This window comes from Nyctibius grandis, chromosome 5 (genome assembly GCF_013368605.1).
Source record: "Nyctibius grandis isolate bNycGra1 chromosome 5, bNycGra1.pri, whole genome shotgun sequence".
NCBI lineage: Eukaryota > Metazoa > Chordata > Aves > Nyctibiiformes > Nyctibiidae > Nyctibius > Nyctibius grandis.
Window position 1 is genome coordinate 60,520,987 of NC_090662.1, and position 25,585 is coordinate 60,546,571.

The 25,585-nt window shown below is 48.5% G+C and overlaps 3 protein-coding genes across 3 annotated transcripts; all 3 read right to left on the bottom strand.

Moving 5' to 3' along the window:
- Window positions 1-1,059: 1,059 nt before the first annotated feature.
- Window positions 1,060-4,445, bottom strand: ATF4 (activating transcription factor 4). The gene is made up of 4 exons (XM_068401021.1): window positions 4,307-4,445; window positions 4,004-4,193; window positions 2,528-2,842; window positions 1,060-1,995 (listed from the first exon to the last, which is right to left on the bottom strand). Exons 3-4 carry the CDS (start codon window positions 2,742-2,744, stop codon window positions 1,145-1,147), a joined length of 1,068 nt encoding a protein of 355 aa, XP_068257122.1. The 5' UTR covers window positions 2,745-2,842; window positions 4,004-4,193; window positions 4,307-4,445; the 3' UTR covers window positions 1,060-1,144.
- Window positions 4,446-14,316: 9,871 nt separating this feature from the next.
- MIEF1 (mitochondrial elongation factor 1) lies at window positions 14,317-23,882 on the bottom strand. Its single transcript, XM_068401919.1, has 5 exons — window positions 23,796-23,882; window positions 22,418-22,566; window positions 22,100-22,280; window positions 19,814-20,076; window positions 14,317-18,707 (listed from the first exon to the last, which is right to left on the bottom strand). Exons 2-5 carry the CDS (start codon window positions 22,559-22,561, stop codon window positions 17,901-17,903), a joined length of 1,395 nt encoding a protein of 464 aa, XP_068258020.1. The 5' UTR covers window positions 22,562-22,566; window positions 23,796-23,882; the 3' UTR covers window positions 14,317-17,900.
- Window positions 23,883-23,962: 80 nt separating this feature from the next.
- MIURF (mitochondrial elongation factor 1 upstream open reading frame) lies at window positions 23,963-24,676 on the bottom strand. Its single transcript, XM_068401920.1, has 2 exons — window positions 24,544-24,676; window positions 23,963-24,211 (listed from the first exon to the last, which is right to left on the bottom strand). The coding sequence occupies exon 2, from the start codon at window positions 24,183-24,185 to the stop codon at window positions 23,973-23,975; it is 213 nt and encodes a 70-aa protein (XP_068258021.1). The 5' UTR covers window positions 24,186-24,211; window positions 24,544-24,676; the 3' UTR covers window positions 23,963-23,972.
- Between the last annotated feature and the right edge of the window lie 909 nt (window positions 24,677-25,585).

Sequence of the window (25,585 nt, forward strand, 5' to 3'; positions counted from 1 at the left end):
ATAGACAGACACCGTCACAGCAGGGTGGGTTTTTTCCCTTGTTGCATCTTTTCTGTTGCCAGGCTCCAGCACCAGAGCCCTCCCCTCACCTGTTGCAGCCTGCTGAGACACGCTGGCCCCAGGAGGTCAGCCTGCAGCTCGCTGTCAACAGCCCCCACCCCTATCCCCAGCACACACACGCCACCGCTCCAGCACACCAGCACCTCGGCTTCACCAGCTGCACAGCTGCCCCAGGACTAGAGCTCAACTAGCTCTATGGACCAACTCATCTCTTCCCTTGGTAGAAGAAAGTCAAATTTATGTTTACACCTTAAAATTTTGATTTGACACTACTTTGGCAACACAAATGCCTTCCATCATTAAGAGCACCAAGAGTAACCCCACCCCTTCAGACCAGTTGCTGTGCCACAGTGATGGCAGCCCCTACCCCAACCCCACCAGTGCAGGTCAGGAAACATCCCTCCCACTCATTTTGGGGACCCACAAGATGAGAAACTAGAAGAGCCAGTTCAACGCTGCCATTACTCACTCTGGAGTGATCCCCTAGCAAGCTGCTCATTTCTTCTACTTTATGTTCACAACCAATTTTTTGTCATGTTTTGTACCCCAGACCATTCACCTCCTTTAGAGGGGGTGTTCAGGTCTGCCAAGGCTGAAAACTTGAAACCCTCCCAATGTCTTCTGCTGATCAGTGTGCAAAGATCTTACGTAGATTCTAAAGTTAAATTCTTCAAATGGAACGCTTTTGCTACTGAAGAATTAGAGGCACCTCAGTATGACACACCCCTCACACACACTTCCATGTATGTATCTGATGTATGATCGAACATAAACCATATGTGGGCAACAAGCCACTGTATTAACAGATTCAGTGCACTTCTGCACACTTGCACTGTGTCCATTGCCCAGTGGAACAAGCAGCACCCCATGTACTACGTTGCATTTTCTTCTCTGAAGGACATGAGTAACAAAACCAACAGCTTGTGGTGTTTGTACTTACACCCAGCTGTGCTGCAAGCTAACGCTTGTTTTACAAGTAACTCACCCCAGAATTGCAAGTTTACTATAAAATAATTTATTAGCCAACAATACACAGCTTCAGTAGCAAGCTTATATACATGCACATAAAAACCTGCTGACTACCCTACTCGGGGACTCTAGCTCTTTTGCCCTTGGCCTTGCGTACCTCTTCAATCAGATCTTTTAAGTACTGAATTTCCTTACTAAGGGAATCTGCTTTCTCCTTCAGGGCCTGATTCTTCTGCTCCAACTCTCTGCACTCCCCTGACAGTGCCTCCTGTTCTGCCCTCTTCTTCTGCCGGTAACGCGTGGCAGCAGTCTTATTCTGCTCCATCTTTTTCAATTTCTTATCTATTTTCTTTTCTCCTTTCATCTTTGCTGACACTACCTTCTCTGCAGGATGATCGTATGGTTTGGACCGCACAGAGCCACAGTTGGCATCTGTAGGGAACTGGTTGTCATTGTGGGATCCAACTGAATTGGTAGGGCTATGTTGGGGTGTTCCCAGGTAGGAGTCTGGGCTCATGCATATTCCACTATCATCAGAATGGTTCTCCTCCTCTTTCTCAGACTTGGTGATCACTACCACAAAGGTGGGGCCCTCCTGTTTTCTTTCTCCTTCCAAAACATCCACTTCACTACCTAGTTCTAAACTAAATGAATGGTCTGGAGTGGAAGTCAGAGACCCTGGAGAGAGGGGAAAAGACCAAAGGGAAGCCAATGGGGCCATTGGATCTGCCTCCAATTGGGGATTCAGGGAGATGGTGATTAGGTCAGTTATCAGTGGAGGTTCTTTGTTGTGAAATTCCTGGATGGTAGAGTTAAATAGGAGATCACACGTGTCTTCCAACGTGGCCATCAGCTCGTCTGGTGAGACGGTGGCTTCCAGATGTTCCATACCTAACAGGGCATCAAAATCAAATTCCTTCAGATCCATCTTCTCCACCATCCACTCCATGCCAGAGAAGGCATCCTCTGTGCAATAAAAAAATTACCATTTCAGTAAACCAGTAGTCAATTCAATTCAAGCATCTGAAAATAATCTAGAAAAAATAGTAACACCTTCCATATCTCATCTATGGGTATGAATAAAATATAACAATCAGAAAAGTCTGCCACTAGCTGCAGAAGACTGCAGGGTACAATCAAAGCCATCAGCTGTTCCAACATTCCATCCCTCTTACTCTACCACCAGAAGAATTCAGGGCCATTTGAAACACAGCCACGCTTGTTTCTTGTGACCTCTGCCAGGGAGTAGCACCATTAACAGTTGGTACATTATTAAAAGGGCAACAGAAGTGTCACTTTACCGTATGTATGCCAGTCCAGTAACCAGCAATTCTGTATTGTGTAAGCAGCATGGTACACATGCTTTCCACACAGAGCTATGGAAGTGAGGTTACCTTCACATTTATGAAAGCCTACCAATTTTGGGTTTTAATCAGAATGTCAATCTATTATGTGCCACCGTAATTGATGCACTTTATGCAAATAAATAATACCTTACCCTGGCTGCTATCTATGGTGTTGCCTAAACTGTCCACAGCAAGCCAATTGGAGGAGACTGCCTTAGCCTTGTCGCTGGAGAACCCATGCGAACTGAGGGGCTCGGCCACCTCCAGGTAGTCATCAAGGAGTCCCAGACTTTCCTCAGCCACCGAACACGGCTGGCTGAAGGGGGATAATGAATCCCCCAACAGCATCTCGTTGTTCAAGAGGCTCATCTTCGTCACTTTTTAATGCTTTGATGTCGAAGGATGTAGGCAAGTAGAGGGTCTTTTTGTCGACTACAGCAATGCTGCTGTGCGGTGCCTTGAAAAACCTGCAAATAAAACTTTAATTCATCAGTACTCGGTTCAAACAGCATAGTAGCTTTTTAAAAGCAATGCCACTTCAGGGAGTATGGTGCTACTCTACAGACTTGTGTGACTTCTCCACTTTCGGGACTGCGGTTTGCCTGCAACATTAACATCTTTACACTCTCCATTTCTCACTAAAGGCTCGCTAGAGCCAGCCGCAGGCTCCAGGTGCGGGCACCCCACCCAGGGGCTCCCTCATGCCCCCAGAGGGGCAGGGCTGCCGCCGGCCCCACCCACCGCTGCCGTGACTCACGCCCACGCCAGCAGCCGCAGCCATTTCGTGATCCTGCCCGCGTCCCTCTCCCCACCCCGGCACCGGCCGCCATTTTGTACCCTGCCACGTTTCCACCGGGGTTCCGGCACCGGGCGCCTCAGGCTGCTGCCCGTGCTGTACAGGGCTGAGTCGTGCCAAGCACAGAGGACGCCAGTGGTAGAGACGAGGTGGAAAAGGACAGGAGACCTCTCAGAAATAAACCTACTTACAAAACAGGGGGGTTGTGCGAGAAACCGACTCGAGCGTCACCCCCCCCCGCCCCTTTTAACTCTAGTTTCCAGAGGGTTATGAAACCCCTCCAGATAATCGGAGCAGACTTAACGCTACAGTATTAAAGGATTACAGTACTGCTGCCAGCTTATCAACACTCCCGTTTATCTAGTCGAGACGACATTACCACCAAGCAGTACTTAATACTTTCGGAACCCCGATGCCGCCAATGCCCCATTCCCCCTCAGTCACAGCAGCATTCCTCCACACGGGGTAACGAAACCCTAAGAATATACTACTCTTACTCCCACAAAAAAGAAACATGAAATGGAAAAACCCCAAACTTCTAGGAATCGAGTTTTCTTGAACGATGTAAGACACAGGAATAGCTCGGTTTTTAATTCTGAAATGGCATTTCCTGCCATTTCTGACACCCGCCGCCCCCGGGGAAGCTGAACCCACACAAGGATGCCCCCCACCCTCCTCCCCATGTTATAACCCAGGCACTTTATTTCTCGGGAGATACCACCCACTACCATATGGGTGACGAACCCGCCCCTGAAGCCCACTGAAAGGGGAGAGGAGAGCGACTAGCAACACACAGCAGAGGGAACACCCGTCCCTCACACACAATACTCACGCCATGGTTGCAGATGCCAGGGATGTGCTGAGGCCGCCGCCGCTGCTGCTGCGCCTGCTGCACTGGCCGATGCCGCCGCTGGCCCTGCCGCCCTTAAAAAGCCATGGCGGCCAGGGGAGGGGAGGCTGCTCCGGGCCGGGCCGCACCGCGCGCGAAGGTGCTGCGGGCACGAACGCTACCGCCTCTTCCGCTGTCACAAAGAGACACACAATGAGGTGGCACCGCCCGCGCGCCCAGTTTATAGGGGAGCCGCCTTACGCAAAACGAGATCCGGCTGTGAGGTGTCCTTCCGCCAAGCATCACCTGAATCTCCGCAGCGCTCGCCGGGCTGTCGCCTGTCTTTCTGGGCTTCTCCCCTCCCATTCTGCTACGGATTAATCGCAGGAGCCACCGACAAAAGCCACCGCTCCACGACGGAGCGGCGGCGGAGGGACTATATGGTGTACGTCCGCGCCGGCCGTCTCCCTGCCAGGCGAGGCTGCGTCACGTGATCAGAGCAGCTGAGGACGCTCCACCCGCGCCCCCCCCCCTCCCCCGCGGGGAGCGGTTTAACCACCAACAAAGACATAGGAGGTGTCACGCAACTCGCCACGTGGGACGGGGGGCGCTCATTGGCTGGGGGGGCGCTGCTGACGTGCACTGTGAGCTGTCATTGGCCGGGGCCCGAAGGAGGCCAGATGTGAGGGGAAGGGGAGGGGAGCGAGAGGGAGCTCCTGGGCAGGAGAAGGGCGGCCGGGGGCGGGAGGGGGCTGCTGCTGCGCCCCTCACCGCAGCCCCGCGCCTTCGCTGACCTGTCCCTCTCGAAGCAGCGTGTGTTGCCCCCTTTAATTTCCACCGGCCTCTTTTGTTCGCTACGCGAAGTCCTGCTGAGGTCAGGCGGGAGCTGGCGGCTGCTGCGCAGGCCGAGGCGCTGGCGTGGCTCCCCGGAAGCACTGAGGCGGCAGGCGCCGCGGCCTCCTGCTCCCTCAGATAACGTGTCAGCCGAGGGCAGCGACGCCTTCCCTCCCTGCCTGCCCCACGCGTGCAGAGCTCTGATTATAGCTGCTTCGGGGCACGGGCTGTGCGTTTGCATGCGTGACAGCACCTGCGTCCCTGACCTGAGCCAGCCGGCCTTCCAGCGGCCATGGTGCAGTATCGACCTGGAGTGGTTCATGCAGAGCTTCACTGGAGAGCCACACTGCTCAGCAGCCAAGAGCCTGAGTCCAATTAGTGTCCTGAACCTATGCAACAGCTGAAAATGAAGTTCGTTATTTCCCAGCTGAGGAATGAGAACTTCCTCTCCTGCCATGCAGTTTCATGCTGACACCGTTGGGTCTCTGTTCTCTGTGCAGACATTGCTCAGATTGGTGTGAACATTAATGGATCGCCTACATAGCCTCGCAGCTGTAAAGGACAGCGTCACCTTGGAAAGTTTATAAAGTGCAGTTTCACATTATGTTTTATCTGATCTAAATCAACTTGCTGCTAGGAAAGAAGGCAGCTTTCTTCCCCCACCCTACTCCTGGCTATACAGTTCCACCAGCTGCCCTGGCCCTCAGTGAGCCAGCTCAGCCAGCTAACCCAGCAGGAAACTCATGGGAGTCAACAGTTTTCTGCTGGTTTCAGCCCCTTCATTATTTCACTCTGGTCAGACAAGCGTCAGCCAGCTCTGGTGAGCTGGGAGGATTGGTACCTGTGTGCTTCCTCACTGTGTCAGAGTTACCCAGCTGCAAATGGTTGCTTTTCCACGTTGCCAACCTCACAGCAAGCCATCAGCTCCAAGAGCTGTGGTGGGTCCTTGCTTGTTCAAACATCATCGTCCAGGTCCAATTGCTCTCAGCTACTTCTGCAAAAGGCTCCACTATTTTCCAGTTAGGGCCTCAGTACTATTTGTGTAAAGCCATGGCCTTCACTGAATTTGCTCAGGTGTAACTGCCTGAAACTTATTAAACAACTTGACTGATAATTTGCGAGGACAGGCGTGACCCAGTTTCTGCTTTTAGCAGTCTGATGTTACCATCATCACTACAAAGCAGAGTATGTCACTCCATATCTGTAAATTGAACACTAGCTGCTGAATGAAAAGGTGATTTTTTCCTCCATGTTCGTTTGTTGGGGTTGTTTTGGTTTTTGCCTAGAAGCAAGCACAGGTTTTGTAATGACTCATTCAAATGGAGGAGGCAGAGAAAAATGTTCTCCAACGCCAGAAAACACCGCAGTAGCAACTGAGCGATCTAAGGTGACTGTTCTGATAAATATACCACGGAGCAGGCAGATCTTGCTTCAAAGCAAAATTTAGAGGATGCAGCAGCTTTTAAAGAAGCCAAGTGGGTGATTGGCTGAGTGGATGGGTGGACAGCATCTCCCGGTCCCCACTGGCTAATGGAGAGCTCTCACAGCCCCTGCCGTGCCTGCTTGCCCCTCCTTTAAGTGAAAAGGGTGATTGTACAACCGTAATCGTAGCTAAATAAACAGAAATGCTATACACACCCAATCCTTCATCTTGAAAAGATAATTATAGATTTCTCTGAAAGGACTCTGGGTATGTATGAGCAAGAATCACGCAAGCAAAAATGAAATATGCAATGAGGAACTTAACCCAGATCTGCCTGTTTCATAGCTGCCTGGTTTCCATTTTGTGTGTAAATTTATGTGGAAATTTGTCTGTGTTACGAGCCCCAGACAGAAATTTTTTAACAATCCCCAACCCGAAAAGTGAAATCAAGGAACCAGAAGCCAGCCATTTAGAGAACAGCATATTTTTCTGTTTCCTGAAGGACTGCAGAATTACTGTTGTTACCTAATTTCATGAGCTCCATCCCCAATTCCTTTACAAATCATCTCTCTGCATTTGCACATATTACGTCAGAGGTTTCTCCTTTGTGGCTAGGGGTTTTTGACTGAGGTAGAAGATACTCCTTTAAGCCCAAGTAACAATTTCTTGGGATTTCTTGTACAAAGGAAATGACAAGTATTTACTAAGCAGAGAACTGCTAGCTACCTACTACTGACTCAGAAGTGTCTAAAAAGTGTTCCTTTCCAGTATTACAGAATATATTTGTGGCTCAGAGATTGAGAAGTCCGGCAGTGCTGAAGAAAATTGAATTTACAGCACAAAAAGGTGACTTCTGAATGAAGATTAATTTGTGTGCATGGTCAGTGAACTCCTGCTGACACGTTAACAGCTTTAGCACCATGGATATTCTTTTCCTGCCCTGGGTACCGTACCTCGGCAAAGAGAGCTCCTGTGATAAGTAAGATCTATCCTGATGCAGAAGCAAGGGGCCAGCCGCAGGCAAAAGGAGCTGCTTGTGCAGAGCTCACTGCAGGATAGAGGCCAAAGTGACCTTGCTGGGAAGTGACAAACTGCCCTGATAAATACAGCACTGCAGAAATCCACCTCTGGCCAAACAGCAGCATCACGAGGTGAAAAACTACTACTCTTCCATTCACCCTCCTCCTTCATTAAGATGGAAGGTCAATATATGGGCTTTCTTTCTTTTTTTTTTTTTTTAAAGTTAACATTGCAAAGGAAAAGAGGTTTTCTTCCTCCACCAGCAAGTACACAGGAGATAAACATGCTGAATGCTCTGTTATTAAGTACACAAAAGACAGGGAGGACGTGAATGTTTCCATAGTAACATCTCCTCGCACAGTCTAGACTGTCTGTATAGGATGCTCTCAGGGACTGTCACTGAGGGGGAAGTACTCATGGGCCTCTGTAGCAAGGGAGCAAGGTCAGGGGGAGTATGTATTGCTGGGGCCTGGAGGGTAACCAATAAAAATAACGGAGAAGGAGATGTTTGCGCTCTCCTGGAGTGATGGGAGAGCAGCAGCCAGGGAGAAGGGCTGGCAGATGCTGCATCAGGTGGGCACACGACCCCCATGGTGGCACTGGGCAGGTGGCTTTGGGCCCCCGGTGAGCCTCAGTGCCTCGGAGAAGGGGCAGATGAGTTTTTAGCTGGCCCTGGGCCCTGCTGGAGTGGCTGGGGAGGAGGGGGCATTGCCTGCTTTGCAGAAGGATGAGTGTGAGGGCAAGTCCCCAAGGGGATTCTTGTGATAATTTCTGTCCTTTGAATCTTCCATCAGAAGGGACAGGAAGCTTTGTCCTGTACTTCAATGAGCAAAGCATTTCCAGAGACCAGCAGCAATTTTTCCTGGAGACAGAGTGCCGAGGGAAACACAAAGGAGGAATGAGGCAAAGCAGCTAGAAATTTTGAGCCATTCCGAAGGAGAATTAGCTACAACCTCTACAGCACAGGCTAATTCGCAGTGCTTGGTTGCTTCTCTCCTCATGCGGCACAAACAGGTATCTGAAGGATCTTTTCTGCCAGATTCTCAACGTAAGCTCTTTAGGGATTGCTTTATAGACGTTCCATTTTAAAACTAGATTGAAAAGCAAATATATGTGATTAAAGATCAGGCTGGGAGATATTAGCATCCATCTTTTATTACATACAAATAGAAAGTAAGTTAGCCATATGCTCTGCCTCATTTGTTTTGGACTAGTACATCAACTGGAATATCTAATAAATCATTCATTGCTTACCCACCCCCTCACTGTCTTCTGTTTCCATCCTGTTATGTAAATATCACTGACATTTGAAATGAGACGAATAAAAAAAAAAAGGATCGAATCTGCAATTTACATTTGCAACTCACAGTTCAATTATTTGAGACAGATATGGAAACAATCCTGGTTGTCCACCTACATTTTTCTTACTGAACAAACGTGGGCATGCCAGGCACATGCTGATAGCTCACAAAATATGGTTCTCCAGAGGCTTTAGTTACTCAGAATCAGCCAGGCTGTGGCCAGCTGCCACAAGTAAAAACATTGTGCAAATCTGGTAAGAGGGAGGTGAGTTTTAACTTTTAACTTGCCCAAGCATGAATTTCCTGAGCAAAGCGACAACTGGTTGAAAATGATCTTTGGCAAAAACTATGTGTGAAGGCGGGGCGGGGGGGAGGGAGGTGGGGTGTGCTGGCTTTTGTTCAGACCATTGGGGGATTTTTTTGGTTTTCTCATCGTCCAGCCTTGTTTTATGATGATGAACGGACTTGGGGGTCAAGGATAATCCCCTGTGTATTAGCACATGTGGGAGCAGTTTAGCACACAAACAAAAGCCTTCCAGTTGTCCAAGCAATAAAAGAACAGAAACATATCTCAGGGCAACAGTGGATCTTCACAGGGCTGTAGTTAATGTGGCCCCCCCTGCAGACTGTGGATTCAGTGCCTATCAAAATGTATGGATCTGTACATTATCAGCATCTGCTGGAGTCACACATGCCAGCTGCATTGTGTCTTCCTGTGCAAAAGGATGAAGATGAGAGTGGCAATGCACATCCTTCTTTTCTAGCAGTGTGAAGTTAGCAAGAGCTGAGGCCTGACGAGCAGGTAAGAATTATGAGGCTGCAGCAGCTCAGACAGCCACAGACACCAGTGGGTGAGTTAACAGCCTGTCGCCACTTCAGTGGATTTGCCTTCCACTGTCTCATTGCCCCTTAGACTTGTCAGAAGGAGGGCTCACTCCTTGCTGTATCAGTCCAACGGCAGTTATGCTGCACTCCTGAACCTGGCATCTAAACTAGCAGCTTCGTCTGAAACAGGTGGAAGAGTTATTTGAGCTTGAGTTATTTCAGCCTCTCAGTTCAGTGAGAGGGGATGCACAATGAAAGGCTGATAATACCAGACTCTCTGTGCTCCATCTGGGGATTTGTTTTTAACTTCACGTAACTTCAGAGCGTCTTGGTAAAGCCAGGAAGAGAGACTGTGAATGGGTATACCCTATCAATGAAATAAAACAGAATCCTGGGGATATCTTGTGTGCGTGTGAGATCTCTTTGTCTCTGATGCTGGCAGGCAGCTTCAGCAGGAAAACTGACAAACCACGTAGTTCAGATGAAGCTCTGAAACTCATTTGGGGATAAATTACCATTGAGGCTGTAGCTCCCCAGGTCCCTGAGGAGGAACACTGCAGACATTATTCAGTAATATTTCTCCTCTCTTTGTAGGCAACAGCTGCTTGGTGGCTGGAATTTACCAGCAGACTTTGATCTGTTTTAATATACACTTGTTTACGTGGGAGGAGAGAGAAATTCCTGGCGGATGTTGATGCAGTTGTGATAACATTGAGTTTATAGCTTTTTCCTGAATGACTGTCATGTTCCCTCATAAGGTCACTATGTTAGATTTGGCAAACAATGTCAGAAGGAAGATTCTTTCAGAAGACTTTGAGACTGCTCTGCTCCCTGCATTTGGACATGGGCTTGTGGGTGGCCTCAGCAGAGCCTCCTCAGATGCATTACAGGGGAACTGGCCATGGGCAAGCTGGATAATAGTCCTCAAAGAAGGCTTTGTGGCCAAAGTATTGTATTGAGTGGGTGCTGTGGCTTCTCAATCCACTGCCCCTCTTACTGGTATCACTGTGGCACTTGCTGAGGGAGTTTTGCAGTTCTCTTAACGGGACAAGGTTTCTGTGCTCAACTGCTGAGAGAGCTGGTTTGAGACTAAAGCCAGGTGTGTCTGAAGAACCAGCCATGGCAATGCACCTCTGCTGGGGAGGTACTGCTGGCCTGCTGTTTTGGCACTCCAAGGGTGAGACTTTGTTGAGGCCTCATCCTGGGATTGCGATGACAGTAGACATCTCCTCTGTGTCTGAGGCAACATAGGTGCTGTTCAGGAAGGTAACATTTGAGCCGTTCACCTTAATCATGCAGTCTCAGTGAGACTGATTTGGATGCTGAGCTCTTATCAGAAATAAAAGTCTCCCCTAGGCAGGGCAGGCTCTGTCTGACCACAAAAGGGTGAAGTCTGTCCCAGGCCACAAGGCTTGGGAGTCCAACCTGCCGGTGACACCACACATCTTCCTTTGCAGTGCAAAGTGATGGACTGAAGATGGATCGCTTTTCTTTTTATTAACTTTCTCTTCTTATGTAAGAAAGAAATTACAAAATTAAAAAAAAAAAAAAAAAAGAGGAGAAAGTTTCCTAATCCAAATCACTAGCTCATTGTTCAAGAAAAGGCACTGGACTAGATGCTTTCTACTGTCTCTCTCACAGCCACAGGCAGTGATTTGGAAAAGAGAAGGTTTGTGCTTTGGTCGCGTGCTCGCCTCAGCAAGAACCAACCTCCACTTCAATGCCAGGAAGCTGGGACCCCTGCCAACGTGCTCTCTAACAAGCAACGTGGGAGCTACGGCTCTGTGGCCTGCGGGATTACTGCATCTTGTATTACCTTTGCTTCAGCATATCTCAGGCCCTCTAACAGAGTATCACCACTGCTATAAACAACCCAGAGTTGAACATAATTCAGATATTATCTACATAAGTGGCGGTAGTTATTATGTCCAAGGCCGTAACTATCCTCCGTGCTAAATAAATTCAAGAATTTGAAGGCAAAAATGTCTCTCTGCCATACTGCTTCCAGGAATAATTGCTTCTTGCCTTTCTAAGGGGGTACGGAGCCTGCCAGGGCATTACGAGTTTTGAAGTAATGTCTGTCACGGGAGAGGTAAAGAGCCAAAACACTCTATCATTTCCCATCTAGGCCCTTGTGTGTGTTGCCTGCTAGGTCTCTGTCCTTTGCAATGCTGAGCAGAATGAGACAAGAGAGTCTTACATGACTGGGATTATGGTAATAGGCTGTCTGATGGGACAGTATATCACCCCTGCCTTTGCTTCTGTGGAACGGTGACAATTCTACCACAGTGAAGAGGCAGGGGAAGGGGTGGGCTTGCGCTGAACCAAGGGAACTGTTGCCTAAAAATCTAAAACAAACCTGAAAACTCAAGCAAGCAACTTTGGCCCAGTATTTGTATGGAGAAGGCTTTTCATGAAGAATGTGGTTAGAATTGGTATATATATATTTCCCCTGAGAAGCTTAGCACTGAGTGTTAATAGACAGATCAAAGAACTACTTAGCTACTGGAGCCAGGGAAATTGAACCAGGGCAGCAAAATAAAAATCAATACGACTTTTAGTGTGTTTAAAGTAATTTTGTTCAGAACTGACGTCTGCATGAGTACTTAGGAAAGCTTAAGATCATGAAAAGCTTGAGTTTTGTGAGCCAAACTCTGTCTCCCACTCTCCTGCTATTCGTAAAATGACAAGAATGCTTTCTATGTACGGAATGATTTCGGATCTTCCCTGCCTTACCCGTTGGTCTGACCACCCTTTTTCTGCCTTACCATTTGCAAGATCATTCCACAGGATCACATACTGTAAAGATAATATTAGCCTGCTCACCACCACATTTCTGGCTCTGTGACTTGTAAATAATGCTGTCCTTCTCAGAGTATGCCAGTAAAACTTTTACACTGTGGTACCCCTGATTGTGTAGGGGACACACTTGTTACATGACAGCTATTTTAAGGTTTAGAATCGTAAAAAAAAAAAAAAAAGGAAAAAAAAAAAAGAAAAAAAGGAGGGTATTTCTTCAGTCCCTCAGATCATAAACTCAGATCATAAAACTCAGCCTGACAAGGATAAAGAAGATAAAATCCAGATACCTCAAACAGTTCCCCAAGTGTCTAGACTGCAGCAGTCCTCCTAGGGCTGGAAGCCAATACGGGGTTTCATTGGTAGGAGGGAGAATATCCCATTTCTTGCTTGCTGCATCTGTCAGTAAAGTCCAACATTTGAAGACCCAGTCCCAGATTCAGTGAGCCATGCTGGAGCCATTGAATCATACCTAGTGCAGGTAGTGGGCCAACATATTTTATCTTATCTGGAAGAGAAACTCTTCGTTTGGAAGAGGCTCCTCTTTTTTCCATGAGACTAAGTTAAAAAAGCAGCAGCTGTTTGCAGCTTTTCTGATGTTTAAAATATTAAAATAAACCTTAAAAAAACAGGTGATTAAGTATTTAGGGAAAAAAAAAGAAACATTCATCATACAGTTCAACACTTCAGCATGATAATCTCAAATCTGGGGTACAGTCAGCCTCTCTCCCCAGCCTAAGATTAGCTACAGAATAGTCAGGCTGGAATTTATTTATTTATTTTTAAAATTAAGAGATGCAAAAATAAATAAGTAAAATGTAAGCTCGGCTACATTCATTTCCAGGACAGGACTGTGGTTATATAACAAAGTGCAAAAACCACTTTTGCTTTTTCCAAAATTCACCTTCCTCCCAAGCTGTTTGTTCCTTAGGCTAAGAACAAAAGAGATGACGAGTCTCTGCAGCCTGGAGAACCATTTATGCTCTTCTTTTTAGCAACCTTTTCCATACTTGGAATAATTATCATGACTCCCCTCAATTATTTCTTCTCTACATTAAACAAACCCCTATCTTTTGATCTTTCCTCCCTATTCACGCCCAGACAGCTTTTATGCAAAGGTGCAAACCACTGCATACGTTAAACATGTATTGCAAGCTCTAGGCTTTCCAGGGGCATTAACTTGAGGGCATAATACCTGGCACAGATTCCATAGAGCAGCTCGTTTTAGCTGTTCCCATAAGACTCCGTATGACGTGAAATGTGCTTGATCTCATCTGATCTGTTTCTACCACAGCACAGATTAAAGGAAAAAAACAAAACACCACAGGCAAGGGGTTACCAGGAAAAAAAATGTTGACATGTAGAACTCCGTTTGTATCATAACATATCTTCCAAAATAGTTACATGTTAATTGCCGAGTCCTCATTAAATCAAGTCTCACAGGACAATGTTGTCACCGTAGCATGTCTTCCCAGAATTAAGGAGCCTGGGATCCATCAAAAACGGCATCACTTCATGCTTTTCTTGACATCCAACTCTTCCGCCCCACCTTCCCAAGCAGACACATAAAACTGGGTCTTACTGCGAAAAGCTTCAATACACCAGACACAGACAGGCACCTGGCGCAGCGGCTTCCTCACCGCCTCAAGGCTGATGCCTGGATAAGAGAGGAGTGCATTTGGCAGGGGAGAGCACTGGCACGTAGAAACCAGCGCGTGACTGAGCAAGGGCGGGGGAGTCCGCACAGGAAAGTTTAGTATTAAAGAGGCACGGAAGCCTGTGAAGTCTGGGGAGCCACATGAAAAGCAGGTGCCTGTCCGGGCACGCGGGCTATCACAGAAAGGATGGGAGGCACAGCGCCATAATTACGCATCATCTTGTGACCGTTGCAAACGCTGCCAGGAGCCAGCACGCTGCAGCACCGAGCTGATTGCTCTCTCAAGTTGCAGAGTGCTGAATGCCCAGAGCCGCAAAGGGAAAGCAAGTGAATCGGCAAGGGACACGTCGGTCCCCAGGCACTGGTGTGGTGTAGAATTATGTCAGCATAAAGGTGATGCACTGAAACAAAAGCAGAGATGCTCCTTTGTTTATAAACACACCAGAGACAACCAGGGTACTGTGGAAAGTCGTTTTATTTCAGAATTTCACACACTCTGTCACAGACCATGCACTTAGACTTTACCCTTTAAAATCAACAGCCTCCAGGCCTGGGAGAGATGGGGAATCATCTCTTCACTTCTCACTGCGAGTACCCATATGCTAAGAGTGAGGGCCCTGATGGCAGCTCGCCAGGAGGCAGAAAGCAGCCTCTTGTTTCCATAATTGCTTTTAAACACTGGGAAAAAAATCCATCTGACTTGAAGCAGTGGAGCTCAGCAGCAGTGAAACCCCATTGCTGAGCAAGTTGGTCCTTGCCCCATGGTTACAATCTTGTGGGAAGCTCACGTGAGCTAAACTATAGCAGAACGCACCGAGGCATTCTTGGAGTCCAGGGAGCAACCCACCAAACGCACGCTCTGCGCCTCTTACAATCAATTTGTCTCTGAGCCACTCGGCCAGGAAGGTGGCCAGGAGCTGCCCTTTTCACATTCAGCTTTAGGTCCTTCTGCTCTGTGCTACAAGCTTTGACTAGGAAGGAGCCTACCTACAGGTAAGGCAGCCCTCCGGGCTATACGTCAACACGTGTACTGCATTTAATACTGAAAGGTGCCAGTTTGAAAGACCCTGCAACAGTCTGTTTGACCCACAGGCTGGGTACAGCATTAGTGTAAGTTTCCTGCATACTTACCCTGCTCCTTCTTCCCTGCCTGTTGCCCCTTATGCCTGACCCTGCTCTTGAAATACTCCTAGTTGCAGTGTCCCTGTGACCCATTACATCTTTGGCCTTTGCTGAGACTGCCACTGCCAGGGCAGCTATTGCCCCCTGTGGCAGCTGCCTGTAGGCAGTGAACATCTGCCTCAGGAAAACGGGCTTGTGGCTAGCTCAGAGGAGGGGAAAAAACTGAAGGGAAGAAATGATGGAAGTGATTCAAGTGAAGTGGAGCAAAGTCTACAGAAAAGGCAAAAAGGCAGCTTCAGTCTCCATTTGATACTCAAATTGAGCTCAATAGCAGCAAGAAGTGGCCATAAAATATTAATTCATTAGGTTGCCAGGAAGTAAAAGCATTCATGTAAAAAATTCTATATACAGATATGTATGTGGCAACTGTTCTCAAGCCAGCTCAGACAGTGGCTTCTTCCTGCTTATGTATCACCTTTTTTGTATCTATAGTTTTGATCATTCCAAAGCATGATGCTGCTCAAATCTTGCGTGAAGACCATGGTATTGGAGTCAGCACCAAGCGAGGGGTGAGATCACACTGAAGAAATGAACTTACAGGGAACTCCTGACAACCCCGATATTTTAATATTTTTGTTGACCTTCAAGTAATTAGAAGAAAGGGGAATTTCCCCCAATAGCCTATAGGCTGCAAGTCTCATCTGTCTGCTGTTAGGGTAGGAAGGCTGACATCAGAAAGGCAGTGGAGAGCAAGGAAAGGAAGAGGGGAAAAAATCTGGGAACCAGAGTGAAGAGCAATCAACAGCTGACCAATACTGACTGCTGCAAAACTTACAAAACACAAAATCATACAAACAGAATTTCTGTTAACCTTTATACACTACAGACTTTATATACACACACAAACTTCAAAGTACACAGCTGGCAGTCTAGAAAATACCAGTACCCCAAGGATTAAATAATTCAAAATGCAACGTTGCATTATCACTGTATACGGACTACTACCTGACAGGTTGGCTAAAATGGATGGATTGTCTGAGAAAGATGCTCCCTCCCTCATCTCACCAGCATTGCCTCTAAAAAAAGAATATAAGGGCTAAAGACTCCCTCTGTGGTTCCACTCCTGAAACTCACCTTGACACTTCTCTGTCAAAGTGGGGGGAAGTCCTGAGAGGAAAGGAGGAGAAAAGGATTCCTGCTCCCTCCAAACTCTGCTGCTGCAGTACCCGTTGGCTAGGGAAGCTGGACAGCGAGGGGGAAAAAAGGGTACTAAAGCTGGGGAAAGGCAAGTATGTTTCTAAAACAATAGCTGTGCTGGTCTTTTGAGAGAGAGACAGCCCCAGACTCAGGAAGACACCCTCCCTCCCCCTTTTTGAAGACAGAAGGCCAGAAGGCTGAATGCAGAGTATAGAGAGTCCACATGGCTACTGTAGGAGATACCAACAGCGTAGCAGCTGCCCCCTGAAAGCCATACTGCAGGCCAGCAGCAGATGGAAGGGCAGCCAAGGGAGAACGGCCTGACAGCAGCTGTAAACAGGAGTGGACAGAACTGTGTTACCAGCAAGTCCAAACAGACAGAATGGGAAGGTGTGCCCTCACCAGCTTCCTAAGAGTAATTGTAAACTGGGAGCACTGGAAAGTCAGTGCATGGGAATGAGGGAGGGGATGGACAGCCTCACTTCTGAGGTGGCTGGGGAGGGGACTAAAACACAGAGAGCAGATGGCAAAGCCAACATATCTCTAAATGCCAGCTCTGCATACGTACCCTAATATCAGTGTATGGGACAGAACGTTGCTGATGACACCAGTTCAGTCCTATCACCTTAACAGACTTCTAGCTGGTGAGAATCTGGCTTACATGTGCTTATTACAAAGCCCTTTGAAGCACACAGTCTTGCTTCCACCTCCTATAAACCAGAACAGCCATAAGCTCTTCAGGAAAAGATGGGGAAAAAAAAATATCCCTGTTCCCACGTGTGTCTCCTACCCCTCCCCCATAATCACCCTCTCTTCCTCTAGGCCAGAGACAGACATCTAAGGAGCCGCCCTGTTCTCCATTCCCAGGGCCATTCCCACCAGCAACACCCAGCAGATCTGGCTAGGCAGGAATGGGAAGCCCTGCTCCTTTGGCCTCATCACACAGACAGACCACAAAGGTTTCTTCCTCCCCTGCGACAGGTTCAGTGAGAATGGCCCATACTAGAGGTTGTATTGCAGCAGACTGGACAAGCCTCAGCCCTTGCTCCTGAACCCAGCTTGCAAAGGATGAGAAGGCTCCGTATGAGCAGGAGCTGTGGGTATTCTCCTCTTCCAAGCTCTACAGCTCTAAATACTGACAGTGTAATCATTATCCACGCAGAATTACAAAACACAACCTTATCCAAAACATCTCACTCAGTCTGCCCTGCATGACTGGGTCAAAGGGACAAAGAAAAACAAAAAGAAAAAAGAGGAAAGTGAGACAGTGTGATACAGTAGAGAAAAAGAAACATGGGGCAAAGTCAGACTGGAGGAAAGGACCTCAATGCAAGTCTGCTAAAATCATCACTGGATTTACCAGCCCAGTTCCACCTTCTTCAGACCAAAATGGACTCGCTGCAGTTAAGTGTACTACAGGAGAAAGAAGTGCATAGTTCAGTTTATTTCTTTTGGTAGACACTTAAACATCAGCAGAATTTATGCGAAGATCTTAGAGCTGCAGTTTTACGCTCTTTTCCCTAGCCAATGGGTACCTGTTGGGGCAGAGATGGTGGAAATGGACCAGTAGCACCAAGAAATCCAGTGGGAGCACCAACTCCCCAGCAGGAAATATAATGAACCAAAAGGAGACAGAGAGAGAGAAGTGGAGGAGACACATTTCGCAGTAATCTAAGTCCACCTTGGCTAAACCCTATCAACACTTCCCTAGGTAAGGCCCCATTACGTCTGCAGCAAGACCTCTGGCTCTGACAGAGAGCTGTAGAGGGTATAGCCCAACTCATCCACTTCTTCAGGGGTGAGCTCTGAAAATAAGTTCACCTTGGGGTTCAGAGCACTAGGGAGGACACCTGCCTCCAAGTAGCGGATCAACCACTTCAGCGCCTGCAAGAAGCGATCAGCGAGCATGTCCTGGGACCAGTCGGATTCTTCTTGGGATAGGTGCAGGATGACATTGGTGAGCTGGCTGGCAGTGAGGTGGCCCAGGGCTGGGTTTGACTTGCATACTGCTTTACAGATCTTCAGGCACAAGCAACGGCAGCCAGAATCACACTGGTCCAAAGCTCGGAGGCGAGCCGTTTCTGCTGGCCGCAGGCTCAGTCGCCACAGGTTGTCATTCTGGGCCAATCGATGGGGTTTAGCCACAAGAATGATGTCACCCAGTGTCAGGGATGGTAGGAAGTCAATAAAAAGATGCCGTTCTGGATCATACTGGACTTCCAGTGTCAAATCGGCTGGGGGCGCTGCTGGACGGATCACATAATCCAATAGAGTCCCAATTGCTGGCCAGTTGATGGAGCCAGCTACAACTTTCTCAAAGGCATCTGCTACAGCTTTGGGGGAAAGGTAACCTCCCACCACACAGCGGTCCCAGTAGCTGCTCCCACGGGGAAAATACTCTGGGTTTTCCCGACGCACCAAGTAGAAGCCAGGAATGTTCATGATAGTGTCCTCCCCCGGGATGCACGACCAGAGGTTCTGCTCCAGCATCAGAGGCACAATGAGCTGGATGTGGTCAGCTGTCACTACCTTTCACAAGACAGAAAAGTTGTTAAGAACAAGCTTTCTCTCTCCACACTCAGTTTTATCCACCACCTTTAGACAGACTTCTGTTCAAAACAACTTGGAATAACGATTCATCTGTCTCACTCTCCTCTCTGCATGGGATTCACAGCCTCCCTTTGTCAAAAGACGTTCTGAATGACTATTATCCATTGCCAGTGGGATAACTCCAAGGTATAACCCAAGCTAGTGCTTAAATGGTATGTATTATTTAGAGATCTTCAAATACTTCAGGACCTGGCATGGACTGCATATCGATGAATCATTTTGCCTTCGATTGCTCTAAGTTCCCTCCTTGCATGTGAGATGCAGCTGGCCCAGGGCACCGCAACACCACACGATAATTTAAAACAGGAGGCAGAGTATTAAGTTTCTAGACAACCTTAAGTTGCCATGGTTTAATTATCCCATGCTACAACTAGGTACTGCCCTCACCTGGTCTGCCACATTGTTTGGAAAAATGTCATTAAAGATCCCTTTTCACCAATGTAATTAAGACCCCAGATCTAAGTTTCACTGGACACTCAACACTCCATTCCAGAGCTCTGACTCAAACAAAAATGTGTGCCTCTGAATCACACGCTATAGCCATGGGCATCTTGCCATCAGGGAGACAGGCAGCAGGGACTGCTGTCCAACCCAGGTCTGTCATACATTAGGAAAAAAGAGTAGGGAAAATCTACATGAATACACAGGAGTTCTAAGGGAATATAATGTATTAGGAAGGAGATAGAAGGGACAGAGAGAAAACAGGGGTCTACTGGAGAAACAGCAAGAAACACACAGCTAAAGGGAGAGACAGAGGGGAAGGAAAGAAGGGCTGAGATAATCTGGAGAAATAAACCAGCAAAAAGCAAATTCTTTGCTGCAGACAAAGCCAGAGCAGCTTGGTCACGCCTGTTCAAACAGTACTGCAAGAATCAACGCCTGGCTCCACAGTGGGAAAGGCGACACCAAGAGCCTTATTACAGAGGAATGTTGTGCTGAGCCAGCACCACCAACAGGGACGCCTGAAATGCCCCTGCTTAGTCAGCCTTCTGAATAACGACCCATCACGCGGCCCCAGGAATTACCTGCAGATCATCATAGAGGCTGCCGCTGAGGTACATGTCACGCAGGGGCATGTCCGGCAGCTTGGCACGTAGGAAGCTGCGCAGCTCAGCACAGATATCCACAGCTGCTTGCTTGGCCCGGGCCTGCTCGTCTGCTGGGATAGCCACCTTCCTCCGATAATAAGCAAAGAGCTTTTCTTGTAGAGACAGACGAAGGCAGGATTTTTTCAGCTCCACTTGACTCCTCTTGGCAGATGGCTTGGGCTTTGTGGGTCGGAAAAAGTCTGCAAGACAGAAGGAAAACTGTTGATTGTCTGCAGTGTTTCACTGTGAACTGATCAGGGCGGAACTGCAGCCTCCCAGGTCCCAAAAGGCTTTCAGCAGACATTTTGCATGCTTTACACAGGTACCAGTTAAAAGGGATGTGCTGAGAAACTTCAAAAGATACTGCTACGAGCATCAAACTGGATGAAAGCAAGTTACTAGATTTGGAATTTAGCCAGAACAAGGCTAATATTGCGTACAAGGAAGTAATTTTAATGGCTACGTACCTCCGTTCAATTTCATCAAAAACTCAGCACTGTTACCAGTTCAGCTTTCAACATGATGCTAGACCAGTGGATAAAACACTCTTGAACAACCATCATGATCTCATTAAGTTTTTAACATAATGGATTTTTACAGATTATCAGCAAAACCCAGCCCTGACTAGGGTACGACATCAGAGAAGATCACACACCTGGAAATGAAATAGTTGTCAGGAGTCTGATCAACACTTATCAGGATGGTGAGCTGACAGATCTTGGAGCCAGCAGAGCTCAGGCAATCATAGCCCCAGTGAAAACGTCCCTCAAACTTTCACTGGCCAAAGAGCAGAGAGCACACTCTTAGGCACAGTACAGCAATACAACGCTTTACGCTGCCATCTGTGTTACTAAGCAATGTCTAACCTGCACAGATTCTCTAAGCCCCTTTTTCTCTGCCTGTTTCCTAAAGAAATAAGTCAATGCTTCCCACCTGTCTTTCAGACTTCTCTTAATATGGACCAAGAGTGTCAGAAGTTGTCAATGAGAATTAAGGAGGAATTACAGATCTAAGAGATCTTTGGAAGGGCTGTGGGTGCATGTCAGTGGCCCCATTAAGGCAATCAGCTGTTGCACATTTGTTTGGCAACAGGCATTTGGCCACGCAGCACATGCAGAATGGCTGACCAAGCTGCGCACAGACCCATCTTGCCCAACCTCAGCAGCTGCTGTCTTTTGTCCCACTGGGGTCTTTTGGACAGATTTGAGGGTTTATGTGAAAAGGAAATAGCCCAGAAAACCACAGGGAACAAGACTTCATTGCCTGTTCCTGAAAAAACTTATTTTTCCATCTTAAGTTTTAATTTATTTTTAAGTCAAGAATGCAAGATACCATCATCATTCCTCAATCCTCATCTTTGGGGAGTCCAATCAAATGATCTAGACTCCATTTAACGCAGCTGTCTAGTTATTTAATGTTTCCTCAGCAGAAAATCCACTGCTATCCTGAAGCTGACTTTCTTGCAGAGAATCTGGAAATCAAGTTAAAGCTTGGTTGTTATTTTTCAGATTCAAACTCACTCAATCTAAGAAGGTCCTTGATTTTTATTTTAAATCTCCAAGTGTATATCTCCCAAAATGATCAGAGATGGAAAGTAAAACCAGTGAGAAAAACCAACCAAACACATATAACAAACACTGACGGACTCTACATTACTTATTATCCCACTCAAAAGGGAGACTGCAGGTGACTTTTTATAGCCCAATGAAGACTAACTGAGTGATAAGCAGCACTAAACAAGCAAAGTGTTACAGAAATTATTAGGAAAATGGTAGAAAATAATATAGGAAATACTGTTATAAATTGCTAGTACATTCACAATTTGAATATTCCCCTCTTAAGGCACGAACAAACTGGAATGGTGCAAAGAAAGGCAACAAAGAGCTTCAAAGGAATGCACTAGCTTTTTATCAGATAAGATTGCACAGGTAAGTATTCAGTTTGAAAGAGAAAGGACTGAGGGAGAACAAAGCTTAACACCATGAAGTCATGAGAAGAATGAAGAATGGAAATAGATTAGTATTATTCACTAGTTCCCAATCTGACTTCTAGTTCTTGAGGTTACCAGTAGACCCTGCTTTAAAAAAAAAAAACAAACCAAACATAAAAATCCTGGACTAGACAGAATATTCTCTTCCTTCTCTCCTTGCGTTCCTTTAAATGAATACAGGGTTTATGAGCCTGGACGATTCTGCAACGCAGACGCATCACCCTTCTCCTTACCTGTGTTTGCAGACGAAGGATCAGTGGGAAGGGTCTGCAGGGAGCGGCTGAGGTTAGCCTTCATGTCCTGGGTCAGTAAGCGTGAGGAGGAGCCCAGCCAGCTTGGCTCTTCCCAGCTTCTCTTTCCCGACTGGCTCAAGCGAGTGGGGCTGCTGGGAGCACTGATTGCCCGGTCATACATCTAAAGCAACACCACCAGTCGTTAAGGGAACAACGTTTGCATTTTACCCAGCATTTTGGGTCTTTTTGTCTCCCCACGCCTTCTTTCCTGTGCCCCCGTGCTCAGTTCCCACCCCACTGTCCCACACACTCACTCACCCGTTTGACAGCCAGTGTGGCGATGCCCAGCATAGCAGCTCCACCCACGCCCAGCACAAGCCGGGCGTTGGACAGCACGAAGTCGATGGCTGTGCCAATACCATTGTCATCTTTTTTCCCTTTGCGCTGCCCAGCGCCTGCCATCTCACCTGGAAGGAGAGGGAGCATTAAACAAACGGGTCAAAACACAGCAACTCTAACAGTTCACTACCCTTCTCCTCTGCCCCACTCTCATGGCTCCTTTGGGGTCTTAGAAGGGACCACCTAGCCCTGCAGCCACTTTAATTCTCTTCCCTCAAGGAGCTGCTTATTCCCAGGCATGCCAGAACAACAGTACTGACCAAGCTCTGCAATGAAGCATTTCTTTGCTTCCAGCTCCGTTTATGACCTGAAGAAAAACATCCCAAATTTGATATGGAGCTTCTAACCATTGAAGCAGGTTTAATTGTGCAATCACCTAATGCTTTTTAAAAAAGAAAGATTTACTTCAGCAATGTTTTGCAATAAAATCCTCTATGTTATGTAAAACTCTGTGACCATTCAGATCGCTTCCTTTTAATTTGTGGTTCTCAACCAAAGGAAGGCTTTTTTAATGCCAATTTATTTTCTTATTCTCAAGCTAATGCGTGTAATTTTGCCCACAGACAAGGCGATGCAGGGATGCTTAACTGCCTGTCCATAACAAATCAGAATCTTCCCAAGAGTTGACAGGCAGTCCCAGAGCACCCTCTCCCTGACTCATTTTTGGACAATGGCTGGACCCAGATACTTCAAAGACACCCAAGAATCAACAGTAGAGACCACAATGCACCACAAAGGGAACAGCTTCCTTGCTTTCACTGGGCATTTATTCCTGCCCTCAAGGCTGGTGGGTTTGACTCTCATACAAGTCATGTATAACATGAACATTAATATTTTCTTACATGTGTACTTTTGTTTCCTCCAATTCCCATTTAACCTGATCTTAATAGTTAAATTTAAAGAGTCTCCCTGGCCAACCACACATGTAAAACACACTTTGCCACTGCTGTACCCATAAGTGGCTCCTCAGTGAACCTATATGAAAACACCAGGGAACTCTTCCAACCTGACTCAAGATCTGTTTTCTAAGTCAGCTGTAAAGGTTCAGAGCCTGCCTGACTTGGGTGGTTTAAAACTGCCCTTAGGTTTTTCTAAGGCCAAGCTATAGTCTCAGGAGGAATGTTCCTGCCTTGATGAACCAGGAACACAGTCACTCTTCATCCCTAGGCAGAAAAAAAATCCACTTTCACAAAGCTAACTGTAACAGTAGCATGAGCAACATGGTTATATCATTGTAACCATGTTACAATGCAATAGTAGCATGAGCAACACAGTTATATCATTGTAAATGACCTACCTGTGACCTAATGCATTTGTAAAGAGAACAGGAGAGCGCTCCTGGTGTGCCTGTGGAAGCACCTTCCAGACTTCCTCACAATAGTGGTGGGCAGGGAGCGTTAGCCATCTCTTTTGGTTGGTGAGGGGATTTTGGAAAGAAGAGGGAAGCGGGGCCAAAAGGAGCCACGGGGAATCTCTAAACCAGGCCCCCGAGTTTGCTCTGCAGGAAAGCTTGCCCCTTCTCCAACTGTCTTTCCTTGTCCTCCAGCCGCTGCAGCCCCCGTTTCTTGCGGAACTCGCGGCGGATGAAAGCGAGGTAGAAATCCCGGTCGGTGTAGCGCAGCCCGCGGCCCTGGCGCAGCAGAGCCCGGTAGAGGGTCAGGACAGCCTCCCGGGACCACGCTGCCATGGGGGACGAGTGCGTGGACGGGCGACCTAGAGGGAGGTGACAAAGCGCGGGATCCGAGTCAGCTTTTCCCTCCCCGAGGGACGCACAGGCCGCCGCCTCCCCCTCCACTGCTGGCCCCCACACACCGCCGTCCTCTGCGGCCCGGGAATGGACGGGACAGCCTCTCTAACGGGGATAACGGGCTCTCTCAGAGCGAAAGGCCGCACGCCCCACTGCGGGGGAACCGGCGGGCCTCGCGGCCGGGCCCTTCCCATGGGCGGCCGCCCCAGGGCCGCTCGCAGCGCCCGCTCCCCGCCGGGGTCCCGTGCTGGGTTCGAGCCCGCGGCGGCCCCGCGGGGACCGGCCGCATCGCACTCACCCAGAAGGACAGAGAGTGGTAAGGGGAGGCGCTCCGGGTCCCTCACGGCTGCCACTTCCTTTCGGCGGACCCCGCCGCCTCCCTCCCGACACCGCTCCCAGGGTCACCCGGCAACATGGCCGATCCGCTTCCGGGATCGCCAATCATAGAGCGAGTTCGCCGGAGCCCAAACCGTCCCTTCAGCGGAGGACTTCCGACCGGCGCGCGGGGGCGGTGGCGCGGCTCTGTCTCCCCCTGCCGGCGGGGAGGGAGACCGCCGCCCCCAGTTGCTCCCAGTTGGGGCTGGGACGGGGCAGACCGGGCCCGGCGCTGGTCTGGACTGAGGAGGCCGTGTGCCCCTCAAGGGGTGGCGGCTCCGGTGATGAGCCTCCGCGGGGGTGGCTGTGGGCAGGGCGGGGGTCCGTGACACCCTGCAGGGCTGTGGGGAAGGGCTGAGGGGAGCAGGGGCGAGAGGGGCCCCTGCGGTGCAGCCTGGAGGGACCCAGCCTGAGCCTGGACAGCCCAGGGTGGAGCAGCCGCTTCCCACCTTGGCTTGAGCTGTCACCATGGCGGAGACGGGAGTCTCCCCTTCCCCCTTAGGCTTGCAGCTGCCCTCGAGTCCGGGGTGGGCACCCGCACCGACCCCACCTCGGGACACCGGGCTTGTTCTTCCACGGAGGGTCTTGTTGGCAGCCTGGGCTTCGTGTGCTGTGGCGGAACAGGCTGGGCTGTTGGCCTCAGCGGCTCCATGTGCCTGCGAGCATGTTCCCCACGGCCCAGAGCACCTCGGGCACTAATAGGCGTTTCCTTTTGTCGTTCTGGCTTTGACAGGCTTAAATGCCATCAAACGGCTTCGTGTGAGGAAGGGGAGAGTTCAGCACGCTGCAGCAAGTCGACATCCACAGCACAGGCTGTCACGTTGTCTCCAGATGTGCATGCTGGCTGCCTAGGGTAATGCAGGGGTAAATAGAGAAGGCTTCTTTGGTGCTTCAGGATAGGCAGGGAGCAGTGGGTTAACGCTGCGTGTCTGAAGGTACCTCTGACTACCCTGATGCTTTTTACA